At 48.9% G+C, this 22143-nt stretch overlaps 2 protein-coding genes across 7 annotated transcripts in view; one reads left to right on the top strand and one right to left on the bottom strand.

Moving 5' to 3' along the window:
• Positions 1-22143, top strand: part of SLC39A11 (solute carrier family 39 member 11) — a 376204-nt gene that overhangs the window by 10886 nt on the left and 343175 nt on the right. The window lies entirely within an intron of this gene.
• Positions 2546-21517, bottom strand: SSTR2 (somatostatin receptor 2). 3 transcript variants are annotated; one of them, XR_009491481.1, is made up of 3 exons: positions 21428-21512; positions 11019-11182; positions 2546-5469 (listed from the first exon to the last, which is right to left on the bottom strand). XR_009491481.1 is itself a non-coding variant. In XM_005221140.5 (2 exons), exon 2 carries the CDS (start codon positions 17119-17121, stop codon positions 16015-16017), a length of 1107 nt encoding a protein of 368 aa, XP_005221197.1. In that variant the 5' UTR covers positions 17122-17212; positions 21428-21517; the 3' UTR covers positions 14942-16014.

Consider the following 22143-nt stretch of genomic DNA (forward strand, 5'->3'; position numbering starts at 1 on the left):
CTTCTAGTTGCAGCTTTCAAACTCTTGGTTGTGGCACATGGGATCTAGTTCCCCTGACCAGGGATTGAACCCAGGCCCCCTGTATTGGGAGTGTGGAGTCTTAGCCACTGGACCACCAGGGAAGTCCCTATCCTCCTAGAATTTAGAGAGTGCTTTTAACTCTGGAAGGCCCCCAGGGCCCCTCGTTATGCCTGTTGGCACCTTGGTGAGGCATGAGGTAAGGGTAGCGGTGGGTCTGGGGGTCCAGCGGAGGGTAGCTCAGGTGGTTTGCTCACCTCCCTGTGGTGCAGTGTGCAGGGGGCATGCGCGGTACCCTGGTTTTGCCCTGGGCTCTTCAAAAGTGGCAGTTGGGTTTTTGGTCTTTTTGTATCTCGTTGTTCATAATTTTGCCCCAATTGCACGCATGCAGTTATTTTTAGTCTGCTGTCGTTTCTTTGTATTTTGTTGCTCGAGGAAATGTGTGTCCGGGTGTAAGTCTTATAGCAAAGGGTCCCAGGTCCCAGCCTGTCTCAGGAGAGGAGCAAAGGGGTGTAATAGGATTCTGCCTGTGGGCGAATGACATCGCAGGCACAGCTCCTGGTCCCGCCTCCCCGGTGGCGTCAGCTCTCAGGGGCTCTCCCAGCCTCCCCCGTTTCAGTGCTCGGGCTGGTGACTGTCTTCCACGTTTGCCTGGACTCCGGGCTCCTCATCCAGCTCTCTCCCCCGCCCCATCCCTGCGTGTGCAGCTCCTTCCATTACATTCGTTTTAGTTAAGCCCCTCGGAGTGTGCCATCTGTTTCCAGCTGGACTGTGTGCCATGCAGATGGTTATAGAGCCCGGATTAGCGACGTGACTCCCCCGCCCCGTTAGCACCAGGCCCCAGCCCAGCCCCCATGTCACCCTGGGGGAAGGACGAACAGCTCAGCATTTAGAACACGCCGTGCGCCCAAAGTTTCTGCAACACCTGGACAACACGAGCCCCTGTTTAGGAGGAGGAGACCTCGTATCCCCTGTCTGTTCGGGTGCAGACAGGTTGAGGCTTAGCAGAGCAGGAAAGCCCTCTAGGCAAGAACACTGTGTGGACAGAAATCGTTTAGCGCCTTGCTGGGCAGTGCATAATCCACTTACTTTTCTGTGCTGGACTTGCTTTATTTTGCATCATGCAGTCAGTTATGTCAGGGCCAGCTGAGTTTTTCTAATGGCAGGATCAGAAGCCGTGGTTTAATATTAGCCACTCTGGAAAATGTTCGGTGGTTTAATGACCCAGAAGTTTCTGGTCTTTTCTTGCTGCGAGGAAAGGCGAGGGGAATTTCACGTTTATTGGACACCCCTCCGTACCTGGTAATGTGATAAATTATCTGCACTATCTCCTTTCAGCCAGTCTTTATACAGCTCTGTCTCGTAGGTAGTGCGATCCCAGTTTTGCAGACAGGAAAGCAGGGGTTTGGGAATGTCACGAGCTCCAGGTCACACCTCCCATAAGTCAAAGTGCAGTGGCGTGGTTAACAAATCGGGTTCTGGGCGAGGGATGTAAGTCTGCTCTGCCTCGGTATCCTCATCTGTAGAATGGGGGTAACAGTTGGGCCTACTTCATAGAGCTCTTGTGGCAATTGAATACAGTGGTGAATATAAAGTGCTTAGAACAGGACTCCAAAAGGCAGTGCATCGTGAGCCCTCCAAAAGTTAGCTAATTTCCTTTTCTGATTTTAACAGTCTAACTCATATATAAGACTGTTTTAAGCACCTGGAAATTTTTGTAATGTTTTGATTTTGAGTGAAAGACATGATGAGAAGATGATAGAAAGTCATTTTCTTTAACCTGATTTCAAAACTCTTGACATTTCTCTGTCATCAGTCTGGTACTGGCAAATCTGACATGTCTTTATGACATTCTTAGAGCATCCCTTTGGTCGTCTGCTTTACCGTGACTTTGTCATGCTACTTAAACTATTTTACAAAATCTGGAAGAAATCAGATGGGGCTGTTAAAAAGTCATTGTACTAAATGGGACTTTTTAAAAGATTTTTTTTTTTTTGAAGTGGACCATTTTAAAAGTCTTTATTGAATTTGTTACAATATTGCTTCTGTTGTTTGTGTTCTGGTTTTTTGGCCCCTGAGGCATGTGGGGTCTTAGCTCCCTGACCAGGGATCGAACCCACACCCCCTGCACTGGAAGGATAAGTCCCAACCACTGGACCGCCAAGGAAGACCTGGTTGTCTGTTTTTAAGCCCTGATTTTTTTTTCTTTTTTCTTTTGCTATCAGGCAAATAATGGCTAAGACATCTAGAGAACGTCTTGAATGCTTTTCACTGGGCTGGGAGTTCTAAGACAAATTGTAAAATTCTAAAGTTTCCAGTTCCCCATTTTAGGTGGGTTGTGTTAGCTAGAACTCTGGTTCATTCTCCTGAATCTGTGGGATCTTTTTCAGAAGTAGGCAGGAACCGAGCTGAGTCCACATGGCTGGCCTCATGAACAGACTTCGCCCTGTGTTCCTTCACTGAGAGTGTGATTTCTTGTGGAGGTGGTTTCTGAAATAGTACACTTGCAAAAATAAATAAAGTCACTAAAAAAAAAAAAGTTTACTTCTTGGTTTCTAGTATATACCATCAATTATAACAGTGAAGATTGAAGTAAATTCATTTGACAGAAGCTCACACAATTACAAAGGCTGGTGCAGCTTATTTGAAAACATGAGCAACATTAGCTATTTCGTCTAAATCCTGAGCACATAGGAATGACATATTAGCAAAAATATACCAAGATACCATGATAGTAGTAACAATTTCTGGCTTCAGCACACACCTATTCTCCACATATTATAAAGAAGTTCTTGCACTGTTTTGAAAGTTTTAGGACCCACAACAGATTTCCCAACCTGGGGATGGGGCAAAGGGACTGAGAACCCCCCGGGAATTTGACTTTGGAGGCCAGTGGGATTTGATTACAGAACTTCCACAGGACTGGGGAAACAGACTCTTGGAGGGCACAAACAAAGCCTTGTGCACACCAGGACGCCAGAGAAAGGAGCAGTGACTTCACAAGAGACTGAGCCAGACATGCCTGTGGGTGTCCAGGAGTCTCTGGCGGAGGCGTGGGTCCACAGTGGCCTGCCGTGGGGTCAGGGGCACTGAATACAACAGTGCATGCAAAAGTCCTTTTGAAGGAGGTTGCCATTACCCCTACCATAGTCTGGCCTCAGGCCAAACTACAGGGAGGGAACACAGCCCCACCCATCAACAGAAAATTGGATTAAAAGATTTACTGAGCATGGCCCCACCCCATCAGAGCAAGACCCAGATTCCTCCACAGCCAGTTCTTCCCATCAGGAAGCTGCCACAAGCCTCTTATCCTTCTCCATCAGAGGGCAGACAGAATGGAAATCACAATTAGAGAAAACTAACCGAACTGATCACTTGGATCACAGCCTTGTCTAACTCAGTGAGCCATGCCGTGTAAGGCCACCCAAGATGGACCGCATGGTGAGAGTTCTGACAAAATGTGGTCCACTGGAGAAGGGAATGACAAACCACTTCAATATCCTTGCCCTGAGAACCCCATGAACACTATGAAAAGGCGAAAAAAAAAAAAAAAAACAAACACCCAACACAGCACATAGTTAAAACCCTTTTTACCTTCGAGGTTGCTGGAGGCGTTTTCTGGGTGTCCCAGGTTTCCTGGTATGGGTAGAGCATGGAAGGAGAAAGAAAACTCCTTTAAGCCTTCACAGATGGGGATGGAAAGGAGCCCGAAGCCTCCCATTACCTCCAGCACCTTCAGAAAGGGGGAGCCAGGAACGATGCCGGGACCACTCAAAACAGCAGACGAGGAGGGCGAAATGCATTCGAGAGCGAGTGTGAAGAGCCTTCAGTCTCCTCTGATGATGATTGATCTGCTGTTTATAAAAACCCACTGTTGTTTATGGTGCGTGACAGCTGGAGAAGGCTGGATAGAGTGACTCTGGAACAAGGAGTGAGGATGACTATGAGGAACACACCTCACACTAGACCGTCTTCAGCGAGCTCTGAAAGTACCACTCACTCCGCACTCTGCTCTTAGTGAGACGGTTCTCGGCTCTTGGAAACTTGATGGAGACCCTTCCTGGGGAAAAGGCTTTCAGATCATCGTGGGGAGTTGAATCGTTCCTTTTCCTCGGGATCAGCTGGGGAGAGTGGCGGCCCTGTGGGGCTGGACCTGGCTGATTTCCTCCTCCAAACACATGGTCCTTAGCAGGTTGTTCTAACTGGAAACCTTTTCCTCCTACTCCACGAGCTGTTAATAAACTGCTTCTGTCTGAGACAACACCAAGATAGGAAGGCTGGAGAGATGGAGAAGAGGCATGAGCGAGGCTGATACCCACAAGGGTTCTTGGCCTCCTTAATCAATAGAAATTGATCATAAACCAGACAGCAAATTCAGACAAGGCTCTATTGGGGCCCCTGCACAGGGCCCCTTGCTTATTCCCCAAAGCTAGCTTGTTCCTTATATGGGGTGAGGGTAGGGGGTGTGTTCAGGGCGTCAGGCTGGAGGGGTGGCTTTGGGGTGTGCCCACCCCGCTGTGTGCGCAGGACACGTTCCCTTGCTTTTGCTCTTGACACCCACTGTTTGCTCCTGGCTCTTCAGAAGTGACAGCAGGGATTTTTTTTGGGTCTTTTCCTATCTTTGGTCCATAATTTTGCCCCACCTGTGCATACACGCAGTTGTTTTTAGTCCCACACAGTTTCTTCGTATTTTGTTGCTGGAGGAGAGGTGCTTCTCGGTGTAAGCACTGCAGCAAAGGATCTCAGGTCTCAGGATGACTCTGGACTAGAGCTGTCACGTCTATGATCGAGGAGGAATGGGGTTTCCTTGTTGCAAAGACAGTCCCTGCGCCACACGGCATGCCTGAGGATGTGACCGGTGCCACCTGAAACGCCGGGAGCAAGCAGAGGGGGTCGTGTGAGGGTACAGGAGGGAAAGACCGTGAAACAGCTGAGGTCTGTCACCTCCCAGAGGAGCTGTAATGAATAATACAGCACCATCCACTTGGGAGAGCTATTTGGGAGACTGTTTTGTTTTATTCTTTTAGCTGATGAATCATTTATTCAAACAAGGCAAAGACATCTCCACATTGTTTCGTTCTCTACAGAAAGTGGAACGTTTTAAATAGATGACTTTCTCTCTTTTTCAACAGAACTTTCTTCAATCTGGTCCCAGGAACTGTTTTTCATTTTAGGATTTACAAATAGTAACACATATGCACCCATTACAGCCAAAACAGCATGCTTGAATTTCGGATCGTCCTTCATTATTACAGTGACTCTACCGACATATGGAGAAAACCCTCCAGCTCTCCCCACCACGTCCTTCTGTTCAGGCCAGTTCTGGTCTTCCTGGGACAAGCCTCTGTCATCAACTTCCTCGTTCTCTGTTTTAGTCAGAAATTTGACGTCTCCATTATCTTTTTCATGAACTTCGATTACTCTGGGAACTATTGGAAGTAGGAGACTAATCTTAAAAAAAAAAAAAAAAAAAGAAAGCATTGTAAGTGGAAGCCAAATTGAGTCTTAATCCAGTCTGAGCCTTTGCTCTAGAAGTGTCTAGACTTTAAAGTGGCAGTGCAGCTGGAACTAAGCTAACTCTAAATCATCTTGAGAATGAGCCCTGGAGACTCCTGTTCAAGCAAGGCTCTAAGAACATGCTGTTCCCCATCACATACTGAAAGAGAGTGAAAGTTGCTCAGTCACATCTGACTCTCTATGACCCCGTGGACTATAGCCCACCAGGCTCCTCTGTCCATGGAGTTCTCCAGGCAAGAATACTGAAGTGGGTTGACATGCCTTCCTCCAGGGATCTTCCTGACCAAGGGATCGAATGCAGGTCTCCTGCATTACAGGCAGACTTTTTACCATTTGAGCCACTCAGTTCATCAAGGAAGGCTCTAAAAAGATGCTCTTCTCCGTCACATACTGGCTGGTCTTTAGAAGCATGGGATGAGGGGCTTCCCTGGCGGTCCCATGCTTCCAGTTAAGATCCCATGCTTCCAGTGGAGGGGGTGGGTTTGATTCCTGGTCAGGGAAGTAAGATCCCACACGCTGCATGCCCCTCCCTTCCACCCCCTCCCCCGGCCAAAAAAGAAAATGCACAAATGCACAGGATGGGCTGATGCAGGTGTCTCGAGCTGTGAAAATGGACGGGGTGGAACAGTGGGTGAAGGGAGGACTTCTTTTATCTTGAAGACATGCTTTTGTGGAGGTGCGTTCATGGTTGAGAAAGAGAACTGTGATTCATTCTCTTGGTGGCCGAGCATCTCAGTTTCGCTCAGATTTATATTAGGAAGCTGGCACGGTGGGCGGGGTGGTGGTGGTTTTGGTTGATGTGCGTGTGTGTGCTCTGTCACCTCCAACTGTTTGTGACCCCATGGACTGTAGCCCACCAGGCTCCTCTGTTTGTGCAGTTTTCCCAGGCAAGAATACTGGAGTGGGCTACCGTTTCCTCCTCTAGGGGATCTTTCTGACCCAGGGATTGAACCCACATCTCCTGTGTCTCCTGCACTGTAGGTGGATTCTTTACCGCTTGAGCCGTCGTGGGGGGTGGGGGTGGGGAATGTCTATTGAAACACTGTCCTCAGTAAGGATCAATTAAAAAAAAATTATTTGGAGTGATTTTTCTGCAAAGCAGTTGTCATGTGTTTCTTATGCAAAAGTATTGTATGAGCAGGATCTGCTTTAGGGTGGTTGACTGGTGGGAGTGATTTGTAGTGAATTGTCCACACCCTTTTGCCTTTTCTTTTTTTTAAACTTAAAGTGTTGTTGCAGGGACAGTTGGCTGGGGCTTGGTGTGCAGTCTGTGGCCTGGCACAGAATCCTCTGGATGAAAAGTTACTGCCGGCCCAATGTCCTCCTTCCCCATCGAGAAAGAGATGACTCAACATCCTTAGACTTCAGAGGAGTTAGTCAGGTTCTAGTTCTCTTCCTCGGTTGAAAGCCTTGGCGATTCTCCGAATCTGAGATCTTGCCCCAGAGATGCAGAGGTTGTGCCATGTGTGCACGCGAGTGTGTTACACGTCCACTTCCTGTGTGTGTGCATTCATGTCACATGCACACATGTGAACGTGTTCTTCACGTGCACCGGCATCCCGTGTGCATGCCCTGGCTCGGGGGTGTGGTCTGTATGTGTCTGAGCAAACTCAGGGCAGCGAAGGTACCAGTTGAGCTGAACTTGAGAGTCTTACTGATTTAGGCAGCGTCACGTGGCATGCGGGATCTTAGTTCCCCAACCAGGGATCAAACCCACACCCTTACACTGCAAGTGTGGAGTTTTAACCACTGGATCAGGGAAGTCCTTGAACTTAAGAGCCTTAGAAGATGGTCCATTTCGCTGGAGAAGTGGATGCTGGTAAAGGATAAGAAAACAGCTAAGCTTTCATTGTGTTATGTAAGAACCATTTGGGGTTCTTGTTAAAAAAGAACACTCATGAGAAAAAAAGATCTGGCTTCTCAGGAATGGACCATGTTCCCTGGCCTGGGGGACAGGGAGCCTTGAAGAAACTGATACCCAGCCACCTTCCAGACCAGAGGTGGGATACTGTCCCAGAGGGTGTTGCTGCCTTTTGGGGTACTGGTGCATCTGTAGGTAGTCCTGCAGAGCTGGTGGCCGACCTTCCTGTTTTTGGCCATGCCAGGAAACATGCAAGATCTTAGTTCCCCCACCAGGGCTCGAACCCATGCCCCCTGCAGTGGAAGCTCGGATCTTAATCACTGGACTACCAGGGAAGTGGTGGTGGTTTAGTTGCTCAGTTGTGTCCGACTCTTGCAACCCCGTGAACTGTATCCGAACAGGCTCCTCTATCCATGGGGTTCTCCAGGCAAGAATACAGGAGTGGGTTGCCATTTCCTTCTCCAGGGGACCTTCCCAACCCAGGAATCGAACCCAGGTTTCCCGCATTGCAGGCAGATTCTTTACTGACCGAGCTATGAGGGAAGCCCTTAGTCCTCTTTTGAGACTAGCCGTCTTCTCTCAGGACCCCTGTGCTGGCTACCTTGTAATCTATTCCTTGTAAGGACTTGGGACCACTGCGTCTCCTGCATGCAAACTACCGCAGTCTTATTTGGTAAATCACAGCACACCCCTCTATTTCTCTTCGCAGCCAAGGGACCTTCTCTATTGCTTAAGCGATTGGAGGCTGCGATCACTGAGTAACTGGTGTGGGTAAAGCCTAGGAAGTCATTCTGGATTTCTTTTTAAGTGGGCCTTGCATCCCATGCCTGGACAGGCTTCTCTGAAAGGATGGGGCGATTTTATCTTTAACCAGGACAACCCTCTTCTTCTTCCAGTCCTTACAGGATCTGGACACAAATCCTCCCCCTCTGGACCAGACATGCGTCCTCAGAAAGAGGTCTTTTCCTCCCCCAGGGCTGGTCCTTCAGTGACACCAGGAGAGCAGAGAGAGATGAAACAGAGCCTCTTTCTCCCCACCCACCTGAAGTCGAGGCTCTGTGTCATCAGCTCTCATGCTGAAAATCTTTGTCCTGGGAGCAGACGGAGCCCAGTCATCAAGTTGCAGCATTTTGTTTAATGATATTTTACTCACTTTTCGTCTTAGGAGAACTGATAATGTTTTCTGTTCAGCTTGGCTAAATCTCAGTTAATAATTAGCTTTTTTTTTTTTTTAAAGGTCTTAAAAAAATAATTTTATTATTTACTTGTTTTTGGCTCTGCCGGGTCCTTGTTGCTGCTTGGGCTCTTCTCTAGTTGATGCGAGCAAGCTTCTCATTGCAGTGCCTTCTCTTGTTGCAGAGCGAGGGCTCTAGGGCGCATGGGCTCAGTAGTTGCGGCTTCCGGGCTCCAGAGCACAGGCTCGGGAGTTGTAGCCTGTGGGCTTCTAGGCGCCCATGGCATGTGGGATCTTCTCAGATCAGGGACTGAACCTGTGTCTCCTGCACTGGCAGGCACACTCTCCACCACTGGGCCACCAGGGAAGCCTCACCTCTGTTTTTAAGCGTAGTCCAGACGTATGTAACCTGACATATCTACAGGAGAAAACCAGGCGCCAGCCTGTGTTTAGTCACCACGGACTTGAAGCCGAAGGGCAGTCAGTCGATGGAACTGGCGGTGGGAGTGGGGAGGGGTGTGAAGCCTTGAGGTGTTATTCTCAGCCCTGAGGGTCTGCTGACTCCAGTAACAGCTACACACTCTTTTCAGCTGTAAGTAGAATACGGTCCCTGATGCCTACTTTCTAGATGAGCTTCTAGGAAAAATATTAGAGGCTCTGCCTATGGGAATTTTCCTAGAAATTCACATATTAGAACCAAAACCTTCCACTTAGGGGAAGGTTTGCTTTGGTAGAACATTTGATAGGAAATTCTGTATATTTGAATCTGACAAAAAAATAGAGATTAGAAAAGTGGCTGATTATAAGCTATTACTTATAAGTTTGACATCCTGGAATGTGAAGTCAAGTGGGCCTTAGGAAGCATCACTACGAACAAAGCTAGTGGAGGTGATGGAATTCCAGCTGAATTATTTCAAATCCTAAAAGATAATGTTGTGAAAATGCTGTACTCAATATGCCAGCAAATTTGGAAAACTCAGCAGTGGCCATAGGACTGGAAAAGGTCAGTATTCATTCCAATCCCAAAGAAAGGCAATGCCAAAGAATGCTCAAACTACCGCACAATTGCACTCATCTCACACCCTAGTAAAGTAATGCTCAAAATTCTCCAAGCCAGGCTTCAACAATATGTGAACCATGAACTTCCACATGTTCAAGCTGGATTTAGAAAAGGCAGAGGAACAAGAGACCAAATTGCCAACATCTGCTGGATCATTGAAAAAGCAAGAGAGTTCCAGAAAAAAATCTACTTCTGCTTTATTGACTATGCCAAAGTCTTTGACTGTGTAGACAACAAACTCTGGAAAATTCTTAAAGAGATGGGAATACCAGACCACTTGATCTGCCTCTTGAGAAATCTGTATGCAGGTCAAGAAGCAACAGTTAGAACTGGACATGGAACAACAGACTGGTTCCAAATAGGGAAAGGAGTACATCAAGGCTGTATATTGTCACCCTGCTTATTTAACTTCTATGCAGAGTACATCATAAGAAATGCTGGGCTGGATGAAGCACAAGCTGGAATCAAGATTACCAGGAGAAATATCAATAACCTCAGATATGCAGGTGACACCACCTTTATGGCAGAAAGTGAAGAACTAAAGAGCCTCTTGATGAAAGTGAAAGAGGGGAGTGAAAAAGTTGGCTTAAAGCTCAACATTCACAAAACTAAAATCATGGCATCTGGTCCCATCACTTCAGGGCAGATAGATGGGGAAACAGTGGAAACAGTGACAGACTTTATTTTGGGGGGCTCCAAAATCACTATAGATGATGACTGCAGCCATGAAATTAAAAGACTCTTGCTCCTTGGAAGAAAAGTTATGACCAACCTAGACAACATATTAAAAGGCAGAGACATTATTTTACCAACAAAGGTCCATCTATTCAAGGCTATGGTTTTTCCAGTGGTCATGTATGGATGTGAGAGTTGGACTATAAAGAAAGCTGAGCACGGAAGAATTGCTGCTTTTGAACTGTGGTGTTGGAGAAGTCTCTTGAGAGTCCCTTGGCCTGCAAGGAGATCCAACCAGTCCATCCTAAAGGAAGTCAGTCCCGAATATACATTGGAAGGACTGATGCTAAAGCTGAAACTCCAATACTTTGGCCACCTGATGTGAAGAACTGACTCATTGGAAAAGACCCTGATGAAGATTGAAGGCAGGAGGAGAAGGGGATAACAGAGGATGAGATGGTTGGATGGCATCACTGACTCGATGGACATGAGTTTAAGTAAGCTCTGGGAGTTGGTGATGGACAGGGAAGCCTGGTGTGCTGCAGTCCATGGGGTCATAAAGAGTCGAACATGACTGAGTGACTGAACTGAACTGATAAGCTTGAATGCTTGGTCTGCCAAATAGTGTGATTTGTGTGATGATGAGCGTTTCAGAGACACGCATCAGACCTTCCCCATCACATAGGGAGCCTTTTAAAAATAAAAATATTTACCTGGCACGTGGAATCTTCATTGCGTCATGAGGCATCTTCCCTTGTGGCACACGGACTCTCATGGACTCTCTAGTGATGCACAGGCTCAGTAGTTGTGTCTCGGGCTTAGTTGCTCCGTGGAGTTGGGATCTTCGTTCCCCAGGCAGGGATCAAACCTGCATCCCCTGCGGTGCAAGGTGACTTCTTAACCACTGGACCACCAGGGAAGAAACATGTGGAACCTTTTGATGGTTTTCCTGCCATGTTTTTTCCCAACAAGGCCAAAGTTCCTTTCTGTTTTTCATTGAAACTTGGCCATCTTGATTGAATAGCCCCATCTGGGGCAGATTGAAAGTGAAAGTCACTCAGGCATGTCTGAGTCTGCAACCCCATGGACTGTATAGTCCATGGAATTCTCCAGGCCAGAATACTGGAGTGGGTAGCCTTGCCTTTCTCCAGGGATCTTCCCAACCCAGGGATCAAACCCAGGTCTCCTACATTGCAGGTGGATTCTTTACCAGCTGAGCCACAAAGGAAGCCCAAGAGTACCGGAGTGGGTAGCCTATCCCTTCTCCAGTGGATCTTCCCGACCCAGGAATCTAACTGGGGTCTCCTGCATTGCAGGCGGATTCTTTACCAACTGAGCTATCAGGGAAACCCTTGTCGGGGCTGATTACATACATCTGTCTTGACAGTCATCCACTTGCTACTCCTGTCAATGACCAGGCTGTGCACTTTTCCCAGCATGGAGCCCCTATTTAGGGCAGCTGGAGCCAAGCACTTCAATAGCTAGATTTTGTCTTGAAAGAGAGGATGAATTTGTTTAAGCAGACTCCAGGTCATTGCCAACTCTGGAAGTCTCAGCAACCAGGCTACATTTTCTTCTCTGCCTACCATTTATGAGAGATAAATAAGTTTATGCAAATACAAAAAGAAGTATGATTATAAGATGAAACAGTTGGCTGAGGGCCCAGGGTTCAGGTCCTTGTCCAGGTGCCAAAAGAAATAAATAACCAAAAAAAATTTTTTTTTTAAAGTTGAAATGGTCAGAAAAGTTGTTACAGAAAAATGCATGCAATAAACTATTATATATAGAATGGATAAGCAGAAGATCCTGCTGCATAGCACGGGGAACTGGAGCCAATATCCTGAGGTAAACCATAAATGTAAAAGAATAGGAAAAAGAATGCGTATAACTGAGTCACAGTTTGCTGTACGGCAGAAATTAGCACAACATTGTAAATCAACTATATTTCAATAAAATAAAAGTTTTAAATGCATGCAATAAAATCACACGTGATTACTCAAGACCAGCTACACATTCATCTTGGGACTGCTGAGCAGTCACAACCAATGGAGCATGGCTCCTCCAGTTTTCTTCTTCATGGTGGTGGTGGTGGTTTAGTCGCTAAGTCATGTTTGACTCTTTTGCGAGCCCGCCAGCCTCCTCTGTCTCTGGGATTCTCCAGGCAAGAATACTGCAGTGGGTTTCCATTTCCTCCTGCAGGGGATCTTCCCCGCTTCTGCTGCACTGCAGGTGGGTCTCCTGCCTCGAAAGCGGATTCTTTACGGCTGAGCCTCCCGGGAAGCCCCTTCTTCTTCAGAAAAGCAAGTAAAAGAAAGAAACACAGCATCCTTCCATCCTCCCATGTCCTGCATCCTCCTAGACTGTTCCAAGTTGTGACATGAACTTCACCAAAGTTCCAGCCCCACGTGCAGTCTTACTCAACTCTCTGTGTTACTGAAAGACGAGCCGACATCAATCAACACAGGCCCCAGTGTCCTGTCACCTCTGCTGATGCCTTTCTCGTTACACCCACTTAGATTTAATCAGCTCTTTGCTACCCATGTGAATAGAAGGTTAAATAGTAGCTTGCATAACCCAAATGCTCAGATACCCTAAAATCAAAGCAGTGCATCACTTTTTATTCTTTCCTACCATCCCACAGATCTGTCTTCATAATTATATGTCGAGTGGAGGCTGAAATTAAAATTTGAAACTAAAATTGCATTAACATTTAAATGAAAATATGTGTCCCCTCCTTTGGAGCAAAGAAAAGAACCTGAGAGCAAATTATCGTAGAAAGAGATTGTTCATAAAGTGGAGAATACTTCCTTGTAGAGTAGAAACATGATGGCTTATTTGGGCAGAATTATAGCATCAATGGCTTCCCAGGTGGTGTAGTGGTAACGAATCTGCCTGCCGGGCAGGGGATGTGGGTTTGATCCCTGGGTCAGGAAGATCCCCTGGAGGGAAAAATGGCAACAGCCCTGCAGGCAGCTTCTCTGATCGCAGGGGCATGAGTGCCCTAAAACTTGTCTGTCTGCCCTGAAATTACTTCTACCAATTCTTGGTCCCTTGGAATCACTTCTCTTAAGTAAATGTCAGCATTTATGTAAAGGCCCAGGAATATCTCATATTATAATAATGGTAAGGGCTTCCCAGATGGCGCTAGTAATAAAGAATCTACCTGCAATGCAGGAGACCTGGGTTCCATCCCTGGGTCGGGAAGATCCCTTGGAGGAGGAAATGGAAACCCACTCCAGTATTCTTGCCTGGGGAATCCCATGGCAGAGGAGCCTTGTGGGTTACAGCCCATGGGATTGCACAGAGTCGGACTGAAGTGACTTAGCACATATAATAATGGTAAAGTTGGGTTTAAAGCATTTTATTGCAAATCTTGCTTATTTTTACGGAAGGGGGTGGGAAGGGGAGAGGGAGGGGAAATCGCTGTCCATCAGTTGTGGCTGCTAAGATGTCCTGAACTGACCTTGCAGCTGAACTTTCTTTTAGTAACTTTGTGGGATTTCACTGCAAGCATTTTTTTGGCCACAACATGAGGCCTGAGGCATCTGTTTTCTGATCAGAGATGAAACCCACACCCCCTCCAGTGGAAGCGTGGCATCTTAACCACTGGGCCGCCAGGGAAGTCTGTACTGCAGGTGTGTTTCGTGTGTGACAACTTTCTTTATAGTCTCGAAATTGTACTTCTTTTTATTTTTGCATGGACTTATCTATCATCAATATTTTTTTAAAAACACCTTTATTTTTTATTTATTTGGCTGTTTGGGGTGGGGGGGGTCTTAGTTTCAGCACATGGGATCTTCAGTTGCAGCACGTGGGATCCAGTTTCCTGACCTGGGATTGAGCCTGGGCCCCCTGCATTGGGAGCACAGAGTCCCAGCCATTGGGCCACGAGGAAGTGTTTTTGAACACATTTTCAGGGTCTCAGTCAATGCTTTGGGGAAGGAGGTGGCGTGGGTGACCTAGGCAGATAGAACAGAAGCAGCATGCTGACCACAGGTGGAGTCCTCAGTCATCCTGACAGCCTGTGCTCAGGCAGCTGGAAGAGGCAAGCTTGTTTTCAAATATGGTGAAATTGATACCTAAAACCCAACGAGTGAGGCTCTTGTACAAACCCAGAGACCATGGCATCCTGGCAAACACCCGAGTGTGTATTTCTTTGTACCCCGGAAGTTGCGATCGGTCAACGAAATGGGTGTTGCCTCTCTTCCTGTTGCCCGTACACAAGCCCGTCTTCAGTTTCAGGGACGGAAAAACGTCCCTGACGGTGTGAAGTGCCTGTCTGTAACGGTGCTTGAGGAATAGCTCAGGAAGCCCGAGGATTAAAGGTCGATGTTTATTGTGTGTTTTGTGGGTGAGGAAGGTGGGACGGCCACACCTGTGAGGGATGGGGCTGCGCCAACGCTCACACCCACACCCCCTACACTCGGCATATTTATTGGCTGGTGCCTGTGCTGACGGTTTTGGAGCCGTGTCCTCAGACCTTCCGCATGCACTGTGATTTTATTAGTGCCCAGCTTTGTAGAGAGTTCTTAAAAAGTACCTTTGAGGGATTGTTGAGTAACATTTCCATTTTCTTTCATTGAGAGAACATGTCTGGCATTAAAAAAAAAACCAACTTTATGGTTTCTCATAAAGGTGTAATTTTGCTTCGTTCTTATTCATTTATTTTCATGGTGAGGAGAATAAAATTGTTTCCCTATAAGAATGATTGTCTATTTTTTGCCTTGCACGTTAGTGATTTTTCACCCAACCCCACTCCCTTCCATGGCTCCCTAGGAAAAATTGAGGCAATTTAAGAAGAAAATGATGCAATCTTAGAGCAGGCCATGTCTGGATAAATACAATGATCGATGACCACAACCACTTAATGTCCTTTTGGAGAGATGAATAATCCTTTGATTATATCTAAGAAGAGAAAACACATGAATTTATGTTCTGGGTCTTAAATACCTTCTCCCTCACCCGCCCCCTCCTTTTTTTTTTACTTTGATTTAACTTGCCTGAAATTAATGAAGCAAAAACTCAGGGACAGAGGCCAGTTTTGTGAGGCTGGACACTTATACAATTTAAGGAGACCTTTTTAAGAAAAAGAATACAAAAATATCTTACTTTTACATATTTTTCTTTCTTTACAAAAGCATATGACCATGTGACATACCGCCCAAGCAAGAGAGATCCCTGAAGCTTAAACTTTATTGGCTTCATGGTAAGTCCATTTCTGTGGGTACCACATTGGAATAAACGTCCCTCTATGCTATGCACATTTGAACTTGCTACTTGTGTCCTTGAACTCAGGAAACGTACCTAGGTCATGGCTGTACAGGGACTAGATAAGGATATGCAGGTGTAAACGTAAGACCACGAGATTACACACGGGGTTTTAAACACACAAACACGCAGAGTTTTCTGTTTTTGTTGAATTTCAGTTGTTTCTAAAGGTCTCACCCAGGCGGGATCTCCTCTTCTCCAGACTCTGAATTGTCTGCTTGCATCTATATGTTCCCTCTAAGGGGGGTGTAATCAGTTTAATACCTTACCATTCACTCATGCAAGCCGACTCAAACCCTGTTCTCTGAATTGGACTCCTGCTGAGCAGATCCCTATTCTAGAAGCCAGGTGATGGGTGGGAGGAAGCAGAGGGCTGGGGCTGGGGAGCACACCGGCCATTTGGCAGAGCCTGGCGTCTGAGTGATGGATTTTTCAGGCAGTTCAGATACTGGTCTGGAGGTCTCCGTTGAGGAGGGTCCTCTGGGTCTCCGTGGTCTCATTCAGCCGGGATTTGTCCTGCTTACTGTCACTCCGCTCCCCGTCGTCTGTGCCGCTCACCTTGACCAAGCAGAGGACGTTCTGGAAGCTCTTCTTGAAGTTGTCGGACAAGAAGGCATAGAGGATAGGGTTGGCACAGCTGTTGGCGTAGGTGAGGACCACCACGAAGTCAAACATGCCTTTGAGGGCTGGGGTGGGACTGATGGCCACTGAGACCGAAGAGACGTTGAAGATGTAGAAGGGGAGCCAGCAGAAGATGAAGACGGCCACCACGATGGACACCATGCGGGTGACCTTCTTCTCAGACTTTTTCCTTTTGGAGGAACCCACTCGGATGCCGGAGGACTTCACCTTGATGATAATGAACAAGTAGCAGAGACAGATGATGGTCAGGGGCACCAGGAACCCCAGAATGAAGGCATAGATGATGAAGCCTGTGTACCAGGCCCCAGATTCGCCTGGCCAGTTGATGGTGCAACTGCTTCTCCCCCACTGGTTGCTCCGAAGGCCAGCATATATCATGATCGGCAAGATGACCAGCAGAGAGACGCCCCACACAGCCACGTTGATCATCTTGGCTGTCCGGGGTCTCCTCCACTTGGCCGACTTGATGGGGTGGACCACAGCCAGGTAGCGGTCGATGCTCATGACCGTCAGGCAGAAGATGCTGGTGAACTGATTGATACCATCCACGGTCATGACCACCCGGCACATGGCCTTGCCAAAGGGCCAGTGGACCAGAGCCACCTGCATGGCCAGGAAGGGCAGACCCAGCATGAAGAGTTCATCTGCGATGGCCAGGTTGAGGATGTAGATGTTGGTGATGGTCTTCATCTTGGCATAGCGGAGGATGACGTAAATGACCAGTGTGTTGCCACACAACCCAATGATGCAGACCACGAAGTAGATGAAGGTGAGGACGACGTTGCTGGCCAGGTCGTAGTACGGCTCTGTCTGGTTTGAAATGTTGGCTGCCCCCACGGAGCCATTGAGGTCGAATGGAGCGGTCAGCCAAGGTTGGGTCTCATTGAGTTCAGACACCAGATCCATGGCTGCCTTCTAGTCTTAGGCTAGATCCAACCCACCAGAGGTCTTATTCTCACCTTCATGGGTCCCAGAGGCAAAGGATCCACTGTGACATCTGCAAGGAAGAAAAGAAGATCGACTTATCTGCCAGAGGTTACTTAAGCTGTCACCAGCTTCCCGTGTTTCTGGTTTGCTCTCTCAGACGCTCTTCAGTTGAAAAGTGTGTTGTCTTTCACACCAGTGTGAGCACTACCAGCTCATTCTCACACACAGGCCATTGGAGTTGTTTTTCCAGTGGCGGGGAAGGGTTTGAGTGAAGTCATCCCAGTTTGTCTTGTCATCTTTGGTGACACACACGTGGGAGTTGACTCTACCTGCAAGACAGTGGTTCCTAAGAAGCGGGCTGATCTGAACGTAGAGAAGACAGAGCCCGGAGAAGCCCTACCTTAGAAAAGTCTGACACCTGCGTTCCTGGTCTTTCCCCCTTGAGGAAATCTATGCTGACTTGACAGCTGCTTTGGAGTCTTTCTATTGTGAAAATCCCATAGTGGAAAAATGCCAGACTTTAGAGGTGAAAAAACCATGGAGACCATGTGACCCCATGCCAGGTACTCAACCACTCTCCCCTTTGTTAAAATGGGGGTATCATGAAGACGAAGTGATGAAATGAAGATGAAAATGCCTAGCGCTGTGCTGGGCTCCTAATTAGAACTCTAAAAATGTTGTCTTTTCTCCCTTTTTCATTTTTTGTTGTTCAGTCGCTAAGTCATGTCTGACTCTTTGGGATACCATGGACTGCAGCATGCCAGGCTTCCCTGTCCTTCACACCTCCCAGAGTTTTCAAACTCATCTCCATTGAGTCGGTGATGCCATCCAACCATGTTATCCTCTTCCGCCTTCTTCTTCTGCCTTCAATCTTTCCCGGCATCAGGGTCTTTTCTAATGAGTTGGCTCTTTGCATCAAGTGACCAAAGGACTGGAGCTTTAGCTTTAGCATCAGTCTTTCCAATGAATACCAACTTATTTCTAATTTATTGAACTCTGCCTACACAATGAACCAGTTTATAGTCTTAAATATTAAAAAGAAAGATCTGGCTTGCTTTTATTTTTAAAATATTGGCTCTAGTTGATTTTTGTTTCCTCTCTTTGACTCTGATACCCAGTGCTTGACCTCCTGGTGCCCTGGAGAATCCTTTCCTAAGTCACCCATCAGGATGCTGGAGATCATTTCACACCCCAGAGAATTTGCCTGTGATCCTCTAATTAAGGGGAAAAACAGGGTCCAGGAGGGAGGAAGGCAGGCTGATTCACATTTACTGTCTCCTTGACCTTCCAAACAATCCTATGATGTGGGGATACTTATCCCCATTTTACAGACGAGGAAACTGAGACTTAGCGAGTTTAAGGAACTTGCTCCCATTCCCTTGAGCGTCACTGGTGAAGTTGAAATTTGAACACAGGACATCCAAGCTTTCTACTTTTCACAGCATCACAGCCGCTGCTCAGTGGATTGGAAAACCACTGACTGATAATTGGGCTTTGGTTTGAAGCAGCTGACTCTGGTCTTACCTCCATCCTGAGAAAATAATTGGGACACTATTGGCTTGGCCTAAGATGTAGAACAATAGCTTATCACATAATTAAATGATTTATCTGCGGTTATTCAAAAAACATCCCTGGGACACTTCTTTGTCATACAGAATGGACCAGACATGGAGGTGACATCTTAGGAGGGGAGACAGGAAGGGCACCAACTCTAAGGGCGTGAGTTGCATGGAGATATGAACAAGGGACTTGAGAATGCCTTTCTCTTCTGGGAGATTCAGAGGCTTCACATGAGGAATGTTTGAGCTGGGTCTTGAGTCCCTGAAGTGGGAAGTAAGGAGGGCAGGGAAGAGGTCACTCTGGGAAGGGGGATGCTGGCAAAGCGTTGAAGGGCTCAGCTCATAGTGGGAGGAGTTCACCTGGAGGACACATTTCCCCGGAGCAGGGTGCTTTCCCTGACGCCTGAGTGAAGACTGGACATTGTTCCTTTCTGCTTGGAGAGTCTGCTGATGAGTTACAGGAGAGTTAGCCAGCAGCAAGTACTGCGGGGTGCTTGCCTACATTTGCCTCGGGTTCATTCTGCACTGCCGGGAGCACTGTTTGTCTTTTCTGTGCTGACCTCCCCACCACACAGCTGTCTGTAAAGTGGGCCTGGGGGCTTCATGGCTGATCTTTCTGCAAAGTACTTTGGGGACCCAGGAGTCAATATCTGAGTTGGGTAAAAAGCATAAACTGGCAGCAATTAAAAACAGAAGCTGTGAAGAAACCGTTTTTCATGTCCTTAGATTAACACAGGCTGTTTCCAATATCATTTCTAACTGTCTTGTTATTTTAATTCTTCCAACCCCAAAGCCTATTTAAACCACCTGCATTGGGGTGGACATTCATCACTAGCATTTCCAGGGTCCCATCTATGTGACCTGCAAAGTTACACTCCGATGTCTGGGTGAGACTGGAGACCCCGGGGCTGCAGGGGTAGTGATGATGATGCCGGCATGGGAGGAAATGCTGACCTCCAGCCCTGACTCTGCCTTTTTGGCTGGAGTCTCAAGCAATGGGAAGGGATTGAATGGGATCAGTTTTTTTTCTTTTCCCCCTGAGAAGCAGCATTCTCCACCTTTGAGAGAGGCAGCCCCAGACAGAGTTCAGAGCTTGGTGAAGGTGGCAGACTGGGTAAGCTGGGGAGCCAGTGTGGAGTGAGAAGCCTCCTCTGAGGAAGAAATGAGTTTGAATCACAGTGAATCTTATTGCATCAATGATGAAGTCAGCTGCCTCGGATCTCCGAGCAACTTCTGCTTCATTGGCGTCTCATTGAAAGTGGACGCCAATGCCAGGCGTCACTACCTGCTGGATTGTGATTAAATGTACCAGGAAGTTGGGTTTTCTGTTTTATTTTTCCAGCGTAAAAATCGTTAGGTATGGGAAATGTCTGGTTGTTGGTTTCCTCTGAGATTGAGTCCAGCCCTGTTGGAGGGGAGGGTGAGAATGGTCTAGCAGCAGTCCCCAGCCTTTCTGACACCAGCGACCCGTTCCAGGGAAGACCGGAGGGTGGGATGGTTTCCGGATGTTTCCTGGAGGTTGGGGACCCCTGATCTAGAGCATCCCCTCCCATCCCAGAGAGTCTGCGGTTCCCAGCCTAAGAACTGAGCATTGGGAATGGGACCTCGCGTCCCAGATGACCTTAAATCCTTTTCAACTTCAGTTTTCCCTTTCTCTCCAGCATCTTTCCCTCCATTCAGCCCCCACCCCACTTCCCTCAGGCCTCCTAACCCTTTCCTGGTGGCTGAAGCGTGAGCCCCACTGGTGGCGAGAGCCAAAAGCCAGGTGCGGGCCACCCTGTGGGGCGCTCTTGCGCTTAGGAGAAGCCGAGGCATCGCTGGCAGAAGGGGCAGAGGGGAGAGGAAGGATCCCCACCGCCCGCTCAGTGGGTGCCCCAGGCTGGCACAGAAAATTAGCCTCTGCACCATCCAACTCGCTGGCCATCAGACCCAAGGATTTCTTAAAGGATTCCCTGCTATCTCCAGAGAAGGAGGAGGGATTAAGGATTGTCCTGCCAGCACCCTGATCTCCAAAGGCAGATCGGGGCCCGGCACCAGCGACGGCTGGGAACCGCTGACAGCCGCCTGGGGATTTGACCGGTGCCTCCGGGGGGTTCGGGCTGCTCAGACACTCGGTCTCTCCAAACCTGGGCAACCGGTCCTCTCCGCCCGGGCGGAGCAGACCCTACAGCGCTCGGGATCCGTGTCCCCGACTGGGCGAGGAAGAACAAGGGAGAAGCCCCTCTTTTTTTTTTTCTCCTGCTCCGCTGCCTGTCACTCACAGGCTCAGATCGGGTGTAGGTGGGGGAGGGATCCGGGGGCGCGCGCCGGCAGGAGCCGCGGCGATATCCCCCTCGCTAGCCTCGCTGTCCTCGCGTCGGGGTTCTGATGCAGGCAGCTGGCAGAGTCGTCCCCGTCGCAGCAGCTGCCACCTGGACACTCGGCTGGGAGACCAGGGCTGGATAAGGGCGCACGCCGCGCACACCAGCCTGCAGCTGTGCGGACACGTCCGTTCCAGCACAGGCGATCCACGGCGCCCCGCTCGCGCCGGGACACCGGCTGTCGTTCATTCCCACCAAAACCACCCACGAAAGCACAAGGGTGGAGAGCCACGCGCCGGGACCTACACTGGGCACGCCGGGGCGCGCACCTCCACGCAGCGCAGATGCACCCAGGTGCCCAAGTGCGTTTCTCTCTCTCAGACACCCACAGACACGCACACGCACACGCACGCCCACACACCTCACCTTTGCTTTTCCGCTGCAATCTGCCAGCTCGGCTCGCCGGCACCCAGCGGCTGTCCCCAACCCAGCCCGGCGGCCGGGCGCGCAGCTGCTTGGCCGGCGCTCGGCGTCTAGAGCCGCCGGCTCCGTTCGCGAGTCGCGCCCCGGAGCGTGGCCCGCAGACCCCGGGAGCCGAGCCGCGGACTGAGGCTCCGGGCGCGGGGGAGCAAGCGCGTGCGCGGGTGGCTGCGCCGCTCGGACTAGCAGTGCGGAGCGCGGGCACCTCGGCTCCTGTCCCCACGCCCCCCCATGACGTCACCGCAGCTCGCTCCGCCCGCCCGGTCGGGTGGGCGGACTGGGGTGCGCTGCGGGAGAATCCCGGGGTGGCTGCGGGCAGAGGTCGCAGGCACCAGGGCTAAAGGGAGACCCTCGTGCGGGGCGCGAAGGGTCAAGCGATTTCAGCCTCCCCAAGATCGGTGGCACGGACACGAGCTGTCTTCCGTCCTCCTTCACAGAGTCGGTTCTGTTTCACCCAGCCTATTTCAGACAGCTGGAGTGGCTGCTGGTCGACCCATACTCGCTCTGGGACTTCTGCCGTGTCTGAATTCAGACAACTTTGCAAAGCAGTGGGTCATCTCCCAGGCACAAGGCCCCCGGAAGGAGCGGGAGGAAAACAGGACCAGGGGAATGCCCGTCTGGATGCAGTGGCCAGCGCCCCTCCGCTCAGGGCTGAGCCCGCT

The sequence above is a fragment of the Bos taurus genome, chromosome 19, assembly GCF_002263795.3.
Source record: "Bos taurus isolate L1 Dominette 01449 registration number 42190680 breed Hereford chromosome 19, ARS-UCD2.0, whole genome shotgun sequence".
NCBI lineage: Eukaryota > Metazoa > Chordata > Mammalia > Artiodactyla > Bovidae > Bos > Bos taurus.

Bases quoted from the DNA above. Each gene is read 5' to 3' on its own strand.
- SSTR2 (XM_005221140.5), bottom strand. From the start codon at position 17,121: ATGGATCTGGTGTCTGAACTCAATGAGACCCAACCTTGGCTGACCGCT.